Here is a 13,984-nt window from a genome sequence, read left to right on the forward strand (position 1 = left end):
CCATTTGTCTGACATTTCATAGAACAAAGAACTAATCGATTAATCGAGAAAATAAATCGACAGAGAAAATAACTGTTAGTTGCCGCCCTAACCAATTTCAAAAAAACGTTCTTCACGTCAGTCTCTTAGACACAAAAACATGGGAAAATAGGGTCCAGGTAGAAAAAGTGTCGGGGATTTAAAAGGAAAGATCATTTGACATTAAAGCACAGAATGTTTCAGTAACATCCAATTTTTGGCGCCCCCCCAAAGAGGTTTTAGCAAGCATCAAAGGACCACCAGTGCTAATATGACAAGAATGGAGAGAAAAAAATAGCAATTCAAATCCTCTCCGAATGTGTTAAATAGTAATTTACCAAACGATAGAGAGATAGAAAGAGGTCTGTCAAATAGGGTAAAAAAGACTCATTACTCATTAGTGTCGTGCGTAGTCACCCCCCAAAGGCCAATTCTGAGTTAGGAAAAACCCTGCCCTCCTACACAATATTACTGTATTAGGCTGGGGCATAATTTCCACCGGGGACAGTGGAAATGTCCCCAGAGCTTTAATAATTTTCCTGATTTTGTATCATCATAGTCCCTAAACTTATGTAGAAATGCAGGAAATATGATTCAAATACAAAACGTTTTTTTTGGCAGAGAGGACCCCCCAGACTCCCTGTTTTGTGCACCCCCCTTCTTCTCAAACCAAAGTTACACCCTTGTTAAAAGGTATAGTGCCGCTAACTCTTACCCTCTCCCACAGTGACTGTGAAGGGGCTCTTGCTGATCTGGCCCCCGGCGAAGGTGACGTAGATGGTGTGCTGGCCCTCCTGGATGGGTTTGTAGGTGCAGCGGTAGCTACTGTTGCCCTTGTCCTCTATGGTGCAGGGCACCGTGGTCTTCTTGCCGGCAGGGTCAATGATCATCACCTCCACCTCGCCAACACCAGCGCCTGAGAGAAACAGGAGAGAGATGAGGGGATACATGGTTAGGAAAATAGTAGGATAAGAGTCAAAGCGCACAATAAAACATATCCTGGTAGACCAGGGATGTCAAACTCAACTACACTAAGGGACACACTGGGAAATGAATATGTTTGACTGTATTATTGCATATCTCATATAGCAAAAAAGTTCAAATGGGAAAGTATGAAGGGAAATTTCACAGTTCAAGGTGTTTTCACTGTTGATTTGTTTAACTTTTACACAGTTTTTTTTAAGTTCAATAAATGCAACACCTTTCCAAAAGTCAATAAGTAGTCTTGTTAAAGGTTTAGTGCGTAAGTTTTTGATATTAATGAACGACCGTTACATTCAAGCCATTGCCAAATGAGTTGCTACAAAGCTAATTAAGACTATCACGGAAGGCTTGTATCATGTGGACGCGACGACAGTTTTGTTGTCATTACTTACAATTCCTCATGGGGGCTGCAGAAACTACACACTATAGCTTTAAATTATCGTGATTTCAATATTCACCAAAAATAATCGAAAATTTCTGGAGTGTCAAAGTCGGCAAATCTGCAAAAATTCTGCTTTGAGTGTCGCGTAATTAAGTCTTTTTGGTTTATTGCATATCTAGGCGGGCCAAAATTTATTGTGAACTTAAACAGATATGCAGGCCGGATCAAAGTGTGACCCGTGTGTTTTCTAACCTGAAGATAGCACAGAAACCAAACCTCACACAGTGGTCCATGGTATTACCTGCTGTGTAGACGTCAAAGTAAGTGGCCTTGTTGGCGATGTTTCCTGAGGGCTCCAGGCCCGGCCCCTGGGCCGTGGCCTTGCTGGAGTCTCCCTGAGCCATGCCGATCTCCACCTCGAAGGGGCTCTTAGAGATGTGCTGCCCTGCGAACAACACCGTCACCTACAGAGCAGAAAGGACAGAGTGAACCCAGTGTCTGGAACAGGTCTTGAAAAGTCTAAAAAAGCATAGAATTCAGTTTCTTCTAAAATATACTGTAGTTTACAAAGTCTAGGGGTCGACCGATGTTGGTTTTTTCAGGGACGATGCCGATACCGATTATTAGTAGTTTAAAAAAACGATAACTATTTGGAAGCGATATGCATTTACAGGAAAACATTAAAATCGGGTCAAAATTAACATTTTGGAAAGTTACAACCGGCCCGTCAGACACCGCCTACCAAGAGTCTGGGTCTGCCGAGGTTTCTTCCTAAAAGGGAGTTTTTTCTTGCCACTGTCGCAATAGCCACTGCTAATGCTTGCTCTTGAGGGAATTACTGTAATTGTTGGGGTTTTGGAATTTATAGAGTGTGGTCTAGACCTACTCTATCTGTAAAGTGTCTCGAGATAACTTTTGTTATGATTTGATACTATAAATAAAATTGAATTGAATTACAAACTCCAACACAAAAGTTTGTTTAAATGCTTTTTAGAAATTACTTTATGAAACTGAAACTTTATACATAATACACAGTCAACAAAATGTATAAATAGAAAACAAAAATGACATTTTTAAACATGCTAACAGTTAGTTTGCAGGTGTTGCAGACTGCTTACAGAGCTGTAGCGGAGCCAAAGCAGCGCACTTTTAAATGAATTAACTTTATCGTTATCTGTAAAATAAAACACAGATACAGATAATCTGCAAATTGCCAAATATCGACCCTACATAATCGGCCAGGCCGATAACTGGTCCATCCCTAACATCCCTGGTTTTTGCGTCCTAAAAACCATAGACCGTAATAGAATATGTGTTTAATCTTAATGTTCTACAAATGAGACAGAATAAGGCAGCTCTGCACAACAATTAAAAACAATAAAAGTTAGTTTATTCTTGAAACACGCTATTTGCATTGAAAACAGGTTGAAAAACACTGTCACTTACTTGTTCCCTCTTTTTTTGTTTTAAATAGGACTCAATTATTTTCATAGAACAATGTACCCTATAGGTTTCCTTCTACTGTATGACAAATAATGTGCAAAATATGCAAAGTAACTAGTAACTCCAGCTGTCAGATAAACTTAGTGGACTAAAAAGTTAAATATTTCCCTGTGCGAGATGTGGTGGAGCAGAAGTAGCATAATATGGAAACACTTAAGTAAAGTGTCTCAAAACCATACTAAAGTACAGTACTTTAGTAGTAGTAACTGTACTCAGTTACTTTCCACTGTAAACAGTCCACAAGGCCCCTCAGAGAGTCACGTAATTTCAGAACTCTTAGCTTACCTTGTGCATGCCTGTGACTTTAGGGATGTAGAAGACGGAGTAGGTGCGGTTCTTATCATTGTTGGCTGTCACTTTAGCCTGGAGGAAATAGTTTAAAAGTTAACAAAAAAGAGTATGCTATGATGGACCAAAAAGAAAAAAAGTATTCAAGTAGTCAAGTATTTCCCAAGGACCAAACAAACATCCCAAACTCCCCATTGCCTCACCTCCTCCCTGTGTCCTGCAGGGTCCTCCACGTAAACCAGCACCTCTCCCATTCCTGCACTGATGGTCTCCACAGTGAACAAAGCCTTCTTCATCACAACATTACCAACTGGTTCGACACCTTTGGAAAGGAGAGTTTGGACGGTACATTAACATGTGCCATGTATAGGTCATATAAGATCCTGGAGTGACACAAAGAGAGCTGAAGAGACTAGGGTTGGGTATACAGCTTTCATGCATCAATTTGATTCCCATTCACAAGTCCTGATTCAACTTCCGATTCAATAGCAATTCAAAAAGGGGTCGTTCTGTTGCAAAAAACTATTTTGCCTGGATACAGCAGTCAACACGGTGAAGTGCAGCTCGACAGACTATACAGTGGGTGAGTATTAAGTGACATTTCATTCAGATATATTGACGGGAGAGTCCAAGGGACCCCTTTCAAAATGGCCATGCCAGTTTTTCCTTCGCCATAATATAGCCTAACTTTGTAGCGTTATTTAACTCCCTTTCCCGACAAGTTAGCATGACATAGTTGATACCAATGGATTCCATCGTCTTCTAGTTCCATATGATACAGAAAGACCAGTTGATTCTAGATTTCTTTAATCAATGTCGGAGCATTAAAAACTAAATCATTTTGAATCGGGGAAAAAATAATTTTACATCTATGTCACATTTAAGGCGCTATCCAGAACAATCTACAGGATGAGTTTAAATTCCTTTCTCTTACTTCCCTTACTGCCTGAGTCAAACCTCTCGGACTAGCTTACAGTTTTTGGGTCCATGGCTGTAAACATGTAAATCCTCCCTGCTCTAAACTGATCCAGCTGCTCTGCTCAAAACAACTGCAACTGTTTCCTTGTTTAAGTCTAGCAGCAGATGCATGTGTGTGTGTGTGTGTGTGTGTGTGTGTGTGTGTGTGTGTGTGTGTGTGTGTGTGTGTGTGTGTGTGTGTGTGTGTGTGTGTGTGTACCTGGCCCATAGGCACGGGCCTTTTTGGGGTTGAGTTTGGGTCGTAGAGGTGCGCCAGGCTTCAGTTTTGCCTTGGGGAACTGGGACAGGTAGGTCATGACTGAGTGTTCGTCCACATTGGGGTCAACGATCTCCTCAGGGGTTATCACCTAAGAGGACAAGACAAGAAAAAATGGTTTCCAAATTTAAAAGGGAGTTTTTTGTTGTTAGCAGAAGGCAGTTTTTCGTTGTTGGCATATTACTATATATATATATATATATATATATATATATATATATATATATATATATATATATATATATATATAAATAATTGTTGCTTGTTTAGTTACCATGGAACTTCTGCTGAAGCAGAAGTGTTTGATTAGGTACCATGGAGACTCTTACCGACCAACATAGTAACATAGTTTTGTTTGTTGTCATTTAGTGATTAAAACCACATACCAGCCTCTTCCTCTGCTCAGAAAGTACCTGAGACAAACTCGCACGCGAACCAGAAGCCATACAGTCATCCAGACACACTTACTGTCTGCTTTTACAACCCACAGCAACAGCAGGGGAAGGGACAATGCCACTTTCTAAGCAGAAACCGAGTTGAAGGCGGAAACAGCAGCGACCACAGAGCCAACTGTCAGCACGCTATGCTGTGCCAGCTGCCAGCACTGTGCCAATCTTGGCAACACGACGCCGTCAGACATTCAGAGCAACCCAACAACCGGCTACCTGAGTTGAACTGGAAGAACGTGACTCGGGGTCTTCTACGGAGAGGACGTATCACACGGCTGTACAGTGGCGTTACAGAGCGGAGGTTCTTCCACACAAACAATCTTTGACAGACACATCTGACAACAGACATGTTTATTTTGGCATGTTACCAACTTACTCAGAATTAACGTTAATTAGTGACAGCGGATATAACCTGCCGCCAGCAAAGTTTGTCATTTGAATCGGCGAAGGAGACGGTTGTCGACGTAACAAAATAATGAGAAGCGGCTACTTGATGGTTTCGTACATTGCTCTTTGCTAATGAAAATTAGCATTGTAGCTTAGTAAATCGGTGTATTTTGCCAACTCTTGTCAGGCCTTAGAGTCACTCATGGTGTGACCAAAGCATTTTTGACATAATAATTAATATAATAATAATATAACTAATTCTCCCTGCCATATGCAACCTCTGTATGGAGTAAACCTCAAGTAGACACGTGTTTAGCGCTCTATCGATACAGCCAACTTCGACACCTCTTCTTGATGAAAGCAAAAAATAATTATTAATTAAAATTATTAATTACACTTTCCCTGTGCAAATAAACTTGGTGAAACTAAAGTATTTGACAGAAAATGCCGCTGTTCATCTCTTCGCCACACACACACACACACACACACACACACGCACACACGCACACGGCTCCGATCTGCACCTACTGCCTATCCTCAAGAGTCGGCCACGTGGACATGTGTATTTCTAAGTGCATTATAGGTAATCAAATAAAACTTTATATCATTATAAAAGAAACAAATATGACTAACTACCTACATAATAAAGAATAATAAATTGCTAAATTGTATTTGGTTTCTAAAATCGGTAAGAGAAAGAATTTGTAATAGTTCTTATTTCAAAAGAAGCCTCTTAGGTCCACTGTAAAAAAAGTATTTATTTTACCTGTGGGATGCCCAGCCAGTCGTCAGCTTGCTGCATGGCCTCCCGGGCGTTGTCCACCGGTTTGGTCTGATCCCACTGATCCCAGTCAGGACACAGACCTGCAGGAGAGACAGCAGGCCAGTTGGACAAGAAGCAGTAGGGCAAAGCATATCATGACAATATAATGAGTTCACTGTATCCACACCTATAGAAGTGGCATTTAAAGCTGTTTTTGGAACATTACCGCATAGTTAAAAAACAATAACGTGGTTATTACTGTTGAAAGGGTTCACGATTTCTTAGCTAATATATGCAGAGTGTGATAATATATTGTGTTATTGTTCAGCAAAGAAAGGAGATGCTGCTCTTTGAAGACAGACAGACACGCAGACAGACAGACACACACACACTTTGTCTTGCTAAGTGAATGCGAGAGACGTAGCGTCAGGAACTAAGTAGCAACACTTAGTTGTTGCGTGTCAGGCAGTGCCTTCAGTATCAAATAGTGAAGCGGCGTTTCTGCTGAATTAAGGGACATTTAAGTAGACGTGAACTTCACCTTACAAACAAAGCGAGAGCGTCTTGTGTCTGTAAAATGATGTTGACTCCCGAAGTTACAGCCTTGACGCCGTCCCAGCTGATACAGGCAGAATGCAAAACACGCCTAATCTTTATTTGAAGGAGACTCGGCAGCAGTAATTAGGTGTTGGGTCATACGTACATCTGTCTCGGCGGCGCATCGAGATCTCTGCCCTTGAACGCATCCATTGGATGTTATGACGTCCTATCATTATCATAGACACATATCCTGGCAAAGCCTTGTCAGCAGTTTCTTTATCTCCTTGTTCAGAACTGACTCTCAGGTCTCAGGGGCTGTTATTTTTGGACACTGTTGGACATTTTCTTTGCTGCAGGGAAATCCTTATCTGTGGCTCAAGGCCTATGGGTGATGCACAGGTATGCCAGACATCCTGAGCATGTACACAGAAACCTCCTTTACACTTCACTTTCGTTCACCTACATCCCTCCTCCCCTCTGTCTCCTCCTTTCCTCCTCTCCCCCCCCCCCCTTTCCCCTAATTTTACAGGACCATGATGGGAAGGTTCAGCCCCCCCTCTCCTCTCCACTCTGTTCACCTCATCATCATCCCTGCCCTCCGTTTTTACTCTCACACAGACGGGAATTACGCACTAATGCTTTCCCTGACCTGACCTGAGAGCTGCAGCTGTCAATCACTGTTGCATGCAGACAGTTATGGTGCTAAAAGATAGCTAGATAAAAAGGTTTCTAGCACTTCTTTTGCTGGTAATAATATGAGATCCTTTCTGTGACACACCACTCACTCACTAACTCACTCACTAACTCACTCACTCACCTGGAGCACAGCTGTCGACCAGGGCACCCAGGGCCCGGCCGGTCTGCCAGTCCCTGTGGAAGTTGGTGATGGGAAGCTCGGGCAGTTTGTTCTGGATCCATCCCAGCAGCCTCTGCTTGGGGGTCTTCTGCTTGCCGTCATCAGTCTCCTCTTCCTCATCCCACATGGGCATGGAGATGGAGTAGTGCAGGATCAAGGTCCAGATCAGACCCAGGATCAGCTTCAGGTTCCCATCCACGATGGCTTTAGAGTCTGGAGTCCAGAGTGAGAGAGAGAGAGAGAGAGAGAGAGAGAGAGAGAGAGAGAGAGAGAGAGAGAGAGAGAGAGAAGATTTGAAGTCACATTACCATGGTTTAACATTCATACCTCCAAATCACAGAAGCTAACAGATTGTTATTTTTTTTGTCTGTCTGTCAGCAGGATTACGAAAAAAAAACCAAACTTGTCATGACAAAAAAAATGAATGAGAATTACTAAAAGAAGCATTATGTCCTAAACATTTATGACTTGTTTATAATGTTTATGACACGTTCATGACAGTGTCATGTCACTCTTATGTAGATACCTTCAAGTAAAGTGTAACCACTTTTATTTATTTTTTTCATTCAGAACACAAGATAAAAATCTAAAAAATGATTTTACTTGCAAAACGTAATATGCAAAACAATCGTTTTTCTCAATTACTGGTGATCATTAGGAGCCGAAATCTTAATTGCGATTCAAATTCAGATTAATTGCACAGCCCTAGTCCGCGCTCTCCGAGTGCCCTTCTAGTTGAGAAGTGTTTCACTACAATGAAAAGAAAGGAGGCCAACGCATCGAAGGCTGAAGGTAATTTGAACATTTCCAAAGATTATTTTTTTAAACCGCAGCCCTGCTTCAAAAAGGGTTTCAGAAGTGAGGGTCTGGTGCTTCAGCTTCCAAATCTCCCTCGGGAGTGTCTCGGGCTATCTGCGATCTAATGTATGGCTACGTCTTCATGGAAGAGTGGGAATGCATACCTAGAAATCATGGACCATGGTCTGGCCTGATTGGAGGAGAGATAGTGAGTTTATGTTGACTTCACACAAGGTACTTCATGGCCTTTTTAAGTACAGATGTCAATCTGGCTTCAGGCACATCACAGCCCTGAGACTGCAGGGACTGAGTCTTTCTGAATACTGTTCAAGTAAATTATCAGTTTTGGTGCTGCTTGATCTTAGTGCAGCCTTTTTTTTTTTATGTATTTTTTTTTGATAAAAAAAAAAAAAAATTATAGATTTAGATCCGGCCACTTACACACCAGTCCATATTGCAACAGAATGACGCAACTAACACATCTAGTAACATGTTTGGTTGAGCCATTTTATCTGTGTTTAGACAGAGCCACACGCTCCACTGCAAGCAGAGGAGAAAGTGATGCAACCAGAAGCTAGCCCGGGCATGACCAAGACACACACACACACACACACACACACACACACACACACACACACACACACACACACACACACACACACACACACACACACACACACACACACACACACACACACACACACACACACACACACACACACACACACACACCAACATAAACACTACATCTTGCGTAGGCATGTTGCACAAGAAGCAGTTGATCAGGAGGCTTGATTGCTCAGGTCCATCTTTGAGGGAAGGGTGGAGCCATAAGTGTGTGTGTGTGTGTGTGTGTGTGTGTGTGTGTGTGTGTGTGTGTGTGTGTCCTAGCTGATGGTGATTAGAAGGTAGTTAAAAAGGAGGAAATGTTCTGGTTCCTGGAAGGATTTGAGGCTAGGTGCCGATGGCTATCAAGGGTGTACGTACGGGGCCTGATAGTTTATTTCTGCGGGGTATCTGAAAAGTTTAACGCTTTATGTCTGTCAATTAGGGCTGCCACCTCTTAGTCGATTTGTCGACTAATCGGTCGTTTTGGTCTTAGTCGACTAGTCATTTTTTATGCTTATTCATGCTTAATTACTTATTTCCAAGAAACTTCTGAGCACATTTATGGTAAACACAAGATTTAAAGTGGCGCTTTTGCAGGATTAATTGTGGAGAAACTCAGTTTTACAGATGGTTAATTAACTACATTTATATTGTGCTTTTCTAGTCTTAACCAGCTCTCAAAGCACACAGCTCTGTCAATTAAATCAACTAATCGATTAGTCGACAAAATCGTATAAGTGTTAGTCGACTAAGAATTTCTTTAGTCGAGGACAGCCCTACTGTCAATAGTAAGGAAGTAACTAAGTAAGTGAAATATATTTATATTTTGCTTTCCATGGATAAAAAAAAAAATCACTTTACTTGAAGGTATCTACATAAGAGCGACATGACAGTGTCATGAACACATGACAAAGTCATGACACAGGAACCCTAACCCAAAATTGTTGTGACAAAAACCGAATGACACGTACTAAAAGAAGCATTAATGTCATAAACGTTCATGACTTGTTTATAATGTTTATGACACGTTCATGACAGTGTCATGTCACTCTTATGTAGATACCTTCAAGTAAAGTGTAACCAAAATCCCAAAGTGCTTTACATAAAACATACAATATAATACATATTAAAAACTATTTTCACAAGATACTAAATCACAAGGTACTACATAAAAATGAAGTGCGGAGAGGTCTTCCAAAGGCCTATTTAAAAATTAGGTCTTCAACTGATTTTTAAAAGAGTTCACAGAGACAGCAGACAGTATTATAGTATATATTCAAGAGTCTCAGTGCTACGGACTAGGGATCGACAGCAGTTAATGAAATCGATAACAGATATTTGGAACTGATATGCATTTACAGTGAAAGTCAAAATTAAGATTTTTGAATAGGTTACAAACTCCAACACAAAACTTTGTTTAAATGCTTTAAGCAATTATTTAAAGAATTAGAAACTTTCAACATAATACCCAGTAAGAGATAGTCAGACAGTGTTGTGGGGGGCATTAAGTCAGACTCAGTGATGAGTGAAACCAAAGAAGAGGGACCGAAACAGAGCTGTAGCCGAGCCAAAGTAGAAAACTTTTTAATTTATTACATTTATCGGTTATCAGGCAAATAAAACGCCGATACAGATAATCTGCAAACTGCCCCAAAAAAAAAATCTTAGGGGGACATAGGGACATGTATCCAGCTCTGTCCAGTAAGTAGTTTCTCTGTGATTTCAGATTCTTCAACACTCTGATAAGGGCGGCAGAGAGCATGAGAACAGAGAGGAGACTGAGTCTGAAAAACAGCAAACATTTTTGGGACTATGAGGCTATTCTGAGTCCAGCATCGTTGTCCACTTAACTTGTTTTGTTATTGTTGTCTAGGCTGGAGTAATTGTTGGCAGCAGCATTTCAACTTCACCAACAATAAGGTCCTGAATGATATTGGTTTCTTGAATGTTTGTTTTTTTTTCTTTCCCCATAAGAGGACTGGGGCTGCAGTTGGGGGCTGGGGCTACTGAAAAGGTTGAATATTTAAGGCCTGCAGTGGGAGGGTCTGAAAGCTGTTAGGCCAAGACATGGTCGGGATGGATGGGGGTCCAAACCAAAAGAGGGTTGGAATTCCATGCATGATGAAGATGAGGAGCAGAGCAGCAAGTCGGTCAGAAAACAAAGGCTGTTGAGACTAAAGCTGAGCATCGATCAAAGATCTTTGATACTTTATCCATCCATCTTATCCGGGGTCGCGGGGGCAGCAGCTCCTTTGATACTTATACTTTATAAAATACTTTTTTAGATACCAATTTTATAAAATCCATTTTACCAAAAAGAAATTACAACATTACGGCAAAAACCTTTATATTTTATTTTTCAGCTCTTACTACGTGAGCTTGTGCGTTAACGTAGTTTTTTCCTGCCTGCCTCTACGACGTGTAGACAGCCAATCAGCAAGCATTATTAGATCTTGGTAGAAGCATGCTGCATGCTTATTGGCTCACTGTCGCTGATGGGATTTCCTCCTCAGGTATTGAAATTTGGTATTGAATGACGAGGCATTTTTCGATACTCGATAGTTTACTAAGGAGGCAATTCGTTCGGTTCCAACTTAGCTAATGTTGTCATCCGGTCTGCGGAACACACTCTGATTCAGAACTCCGTGTAGTAGCGCCTCCTTCTGGAACATCCCTTATTAGCAGATATCTTCTCAAACAGGGTAAGGAAACAAACTATTATTCTTAATAGGTAAGTAAATGATGGAGCTTACCGATAAGCATTTGTTGTAACTTAATATTACGGTTAGGATACCACAACTTTAAATTAGAAAAGTTATTTGCCTCTGTGCATAACTACAAGTGCGACAACCCAGTCCATCCCAGAGTGCTGCTCGTCTGAATTTGTGTTCCAACAGACGTGCACTCGAGCTGCCAACCCTGCGATGCATGATAAGTCAGCTGCTCCCAGTGGAAAAATACATCCATCATCACCATGGGAACTTTGAGTGAGCTGGATCATTATAGGAGCCGAGTGCCAACTCAGTCTGCCCAGGAGTGATGACTGAAAGAAGATGAGGCGAACCAAGATGCAAGAGTCAGGAAAGTGTGATTGTAAAGGAGAGATAGAAAGCAGCAAACAGGGAAGAAGAAACATAAATGTTGCCTAAAGACAGAAATTAAACAGACAGCTCTAATTTATACTTCTAGTCAAGTCAAGTCAATGTTATTTACATAACCCAATATCACCCATCTGCCTCCAGGGGCTTTATCAGATGGGAGGGGGTGTATGGGGTGTGCACGTGTCCCACAGGTTGGTACTCGCATTCAGGAATGCAGATCAGCTAAAGTAGGGGTGTGTCACATAGCGGCCTGTCATCCACCACAGCACAAACACAGCCGTTCTGGTCCAGGGCCACAACATAACCAGAACAAGAGCAGAAAAGCCCACAGAGTCTGCTTTTAAATGTTGAGTTTTCTCATTTAACGGAATAATAATTTGTCAAAAATAGTGAAAAACTGCCATCACAAGTTTTCATTTTCAGGGTCGAAGAGACACCTTGCCTCCGTCTGAAGCAGCCGATGGTTTCAGGGCCTTAACAGTTTTTGGGATCCAACAAATCTGTCCAATCCGGGGCATCTAGGGCTGCCCCCTTTAAGTCAATTTATCGACTAATCATTCGTTTTGATCTTGGTAAAACCAAGATTTATTTAGTTGATTAGTCATTTTTTTTGTGGCTTTTTTTTTCATGGCTTATTATTTATAAGAAACGTATGAGCGCATTTCTGGTAAACACAAGATTTAAAGTGGTGCTTTTGCATGGTTCTTCGTGGAGAAATTCAGTTTTACGCATCTGTCGTTTAAATAAACCTTTCGATTCAAGTCAACAAAAACATGACTAAGACTTAATCGAGGAATGCTTATGTTATGACAGGACATAAATTCCCACACACTTTCTGATAAAATGTGTGTATGTGTTGCTCTTTCATTCATGCCCCTCACACACAAAGCCACTAAACATGTAAGGAATCTGCCAGCATTCCCGGCAAACCACAGCGCACCAAGCCTGACGGAGCCCATATACGGACACAGACTGCCGCAGATGAGACTCCCCCCTCTGCTGACTCATACACCCCCCCCCCCCACCCTTGTGTTGAGTGTGTGTGTCTGTATGTGTGTGTGTGTGTTAGAGATATAGAGTCAACAGAGTTAGCGGAGGCTACCGTATGGAGAGTTTGCGTGTCTGTGGTTGATGCACCATCTGCCCAAAAAACTCCCATGACTCATCCATTTGGCTCGTTGCTGCAGCCTCCCCCTCCCCAGCCCTCAGTGGCATCGCTATGACATCATCGCAACCCCTGACCCACAGCCTGACCTGATCCCAGTATCTCAAGGAGGGAGGGGGAGGGAGGGGAGAGAGGGGAAAGCGCAGAGAAGGGCGACAGCAGGGCGAAAGGCTTTGCACAATATTCAGGTTGCACTGGAACATCTGGTGCAAATTAGTCCCGAGATCTTGTAAAGGCGAAGGACAAAACAGCACAGCACGCTTATCGTATCCTTATATTTATTCATGTAGGATATATAGAGTGTTGTCCCCCGAAAAAACGCTCCCGGACGTCGTTTGCACAAGCAGCAATTACAGCCTCTATTTACATTTCTGGTTGCTGCGCCCTCTAGTGGCTGTGGTAATTATGTCGGGAGCGTAGCAGAAAGTAAGGGGACTAAAATATATACAGTAAGTGCGCCAAATTTCTTTGTAAGGAGGCAGGTTGAGGTGGTGGATAGGTCAAACAAAAGGCGAGCGCAGGGTTCGAGTCCCGTTTGGAAATAAAAGTAAACAGCGAGTTTGATTTAACTTAACTCGCACTACGCAAGTTGTAGTTCCAATGAGACAACCTGTAGGGCTTAAAGTTACATATTGCTGCTTTAACAATCGTCACGTTCAGCATCACGTGCGTAACCTTCAAGAAGTGAAGTAACGTCTGCTTTTAACCCAAACCATAAGTAGTTCTGGTGCCTAAACATAACCAAACTGCGACCATTTCACAATGTTAAAGACGTGTTTAAAATTGTGATCTTTACGTCCAAAAAAACGCTAGTGACGTTCTTTTGTTTAGATATGAGGGTTTTTTTCTGACACTGCTAAATTATGAAATGCTCTGTGGGTCGTATTAAGAGTGTAGGGAACAAATA

At 41.7% G+C, this 13,984-nt stretch overlaps 1 protein-coding gene across 3 annotated transcripts in view; it reads right to left on the minus strand.

Annotated features, from left to right (window-relative positions):
• Positions 1-13,984, minus strand: part of flna (filamin A, alpha (actin binding protein 280)) — a 77,003-nt gene that overhangs the window by 45,006 nt on the left and 18,013 nt on the right. For all 3 annotated transcript variants that reach the window (XM_028583926.1, XM_028583928.1, XM_028583925.1), the window contains exons 3-9: positions 7,366-7,617; positions 6,012-6,109; positions 4,353-4,500; positions 3,379-3,497; positions 3,173-3,250; positions 1,686-1,848; positions 734-934 (exon numbers count right to left, since the gene is read on the minus strand). In XM_028583926.1, coding sequence (XP_028439727.1) covers positions 734-934; positions 1,686-1,848; positions 3,173-3,250; positions 3,379-3,497; positions 4,353-4,500; positions 6,012-6,109; positions 7,366-7,617 — 1,059 coding nt within the window. The remainder of the gene's footprint in view (positions 1-733; positions 935-1,685; positions 1,849-3,172; positions 3,251-3,378; positions 3,498-4,352; positions 4,501-6,011; positions 6,110-7,365; positions 7,618-13,984) is intronic.

Source organism: Perca flavescens, chromosome 7 (assembly GCF_004354835.1).
Source record: "Perca flavescens isolate YP-PL-M2 chromosome 7, PFLA_1.0, whole genome shotgun sequence".
NCBI lineage: Eukaryota > Metazoa > Chordata > Actinopteri > Perciformes > Percidae > Perca > Perca flavescens.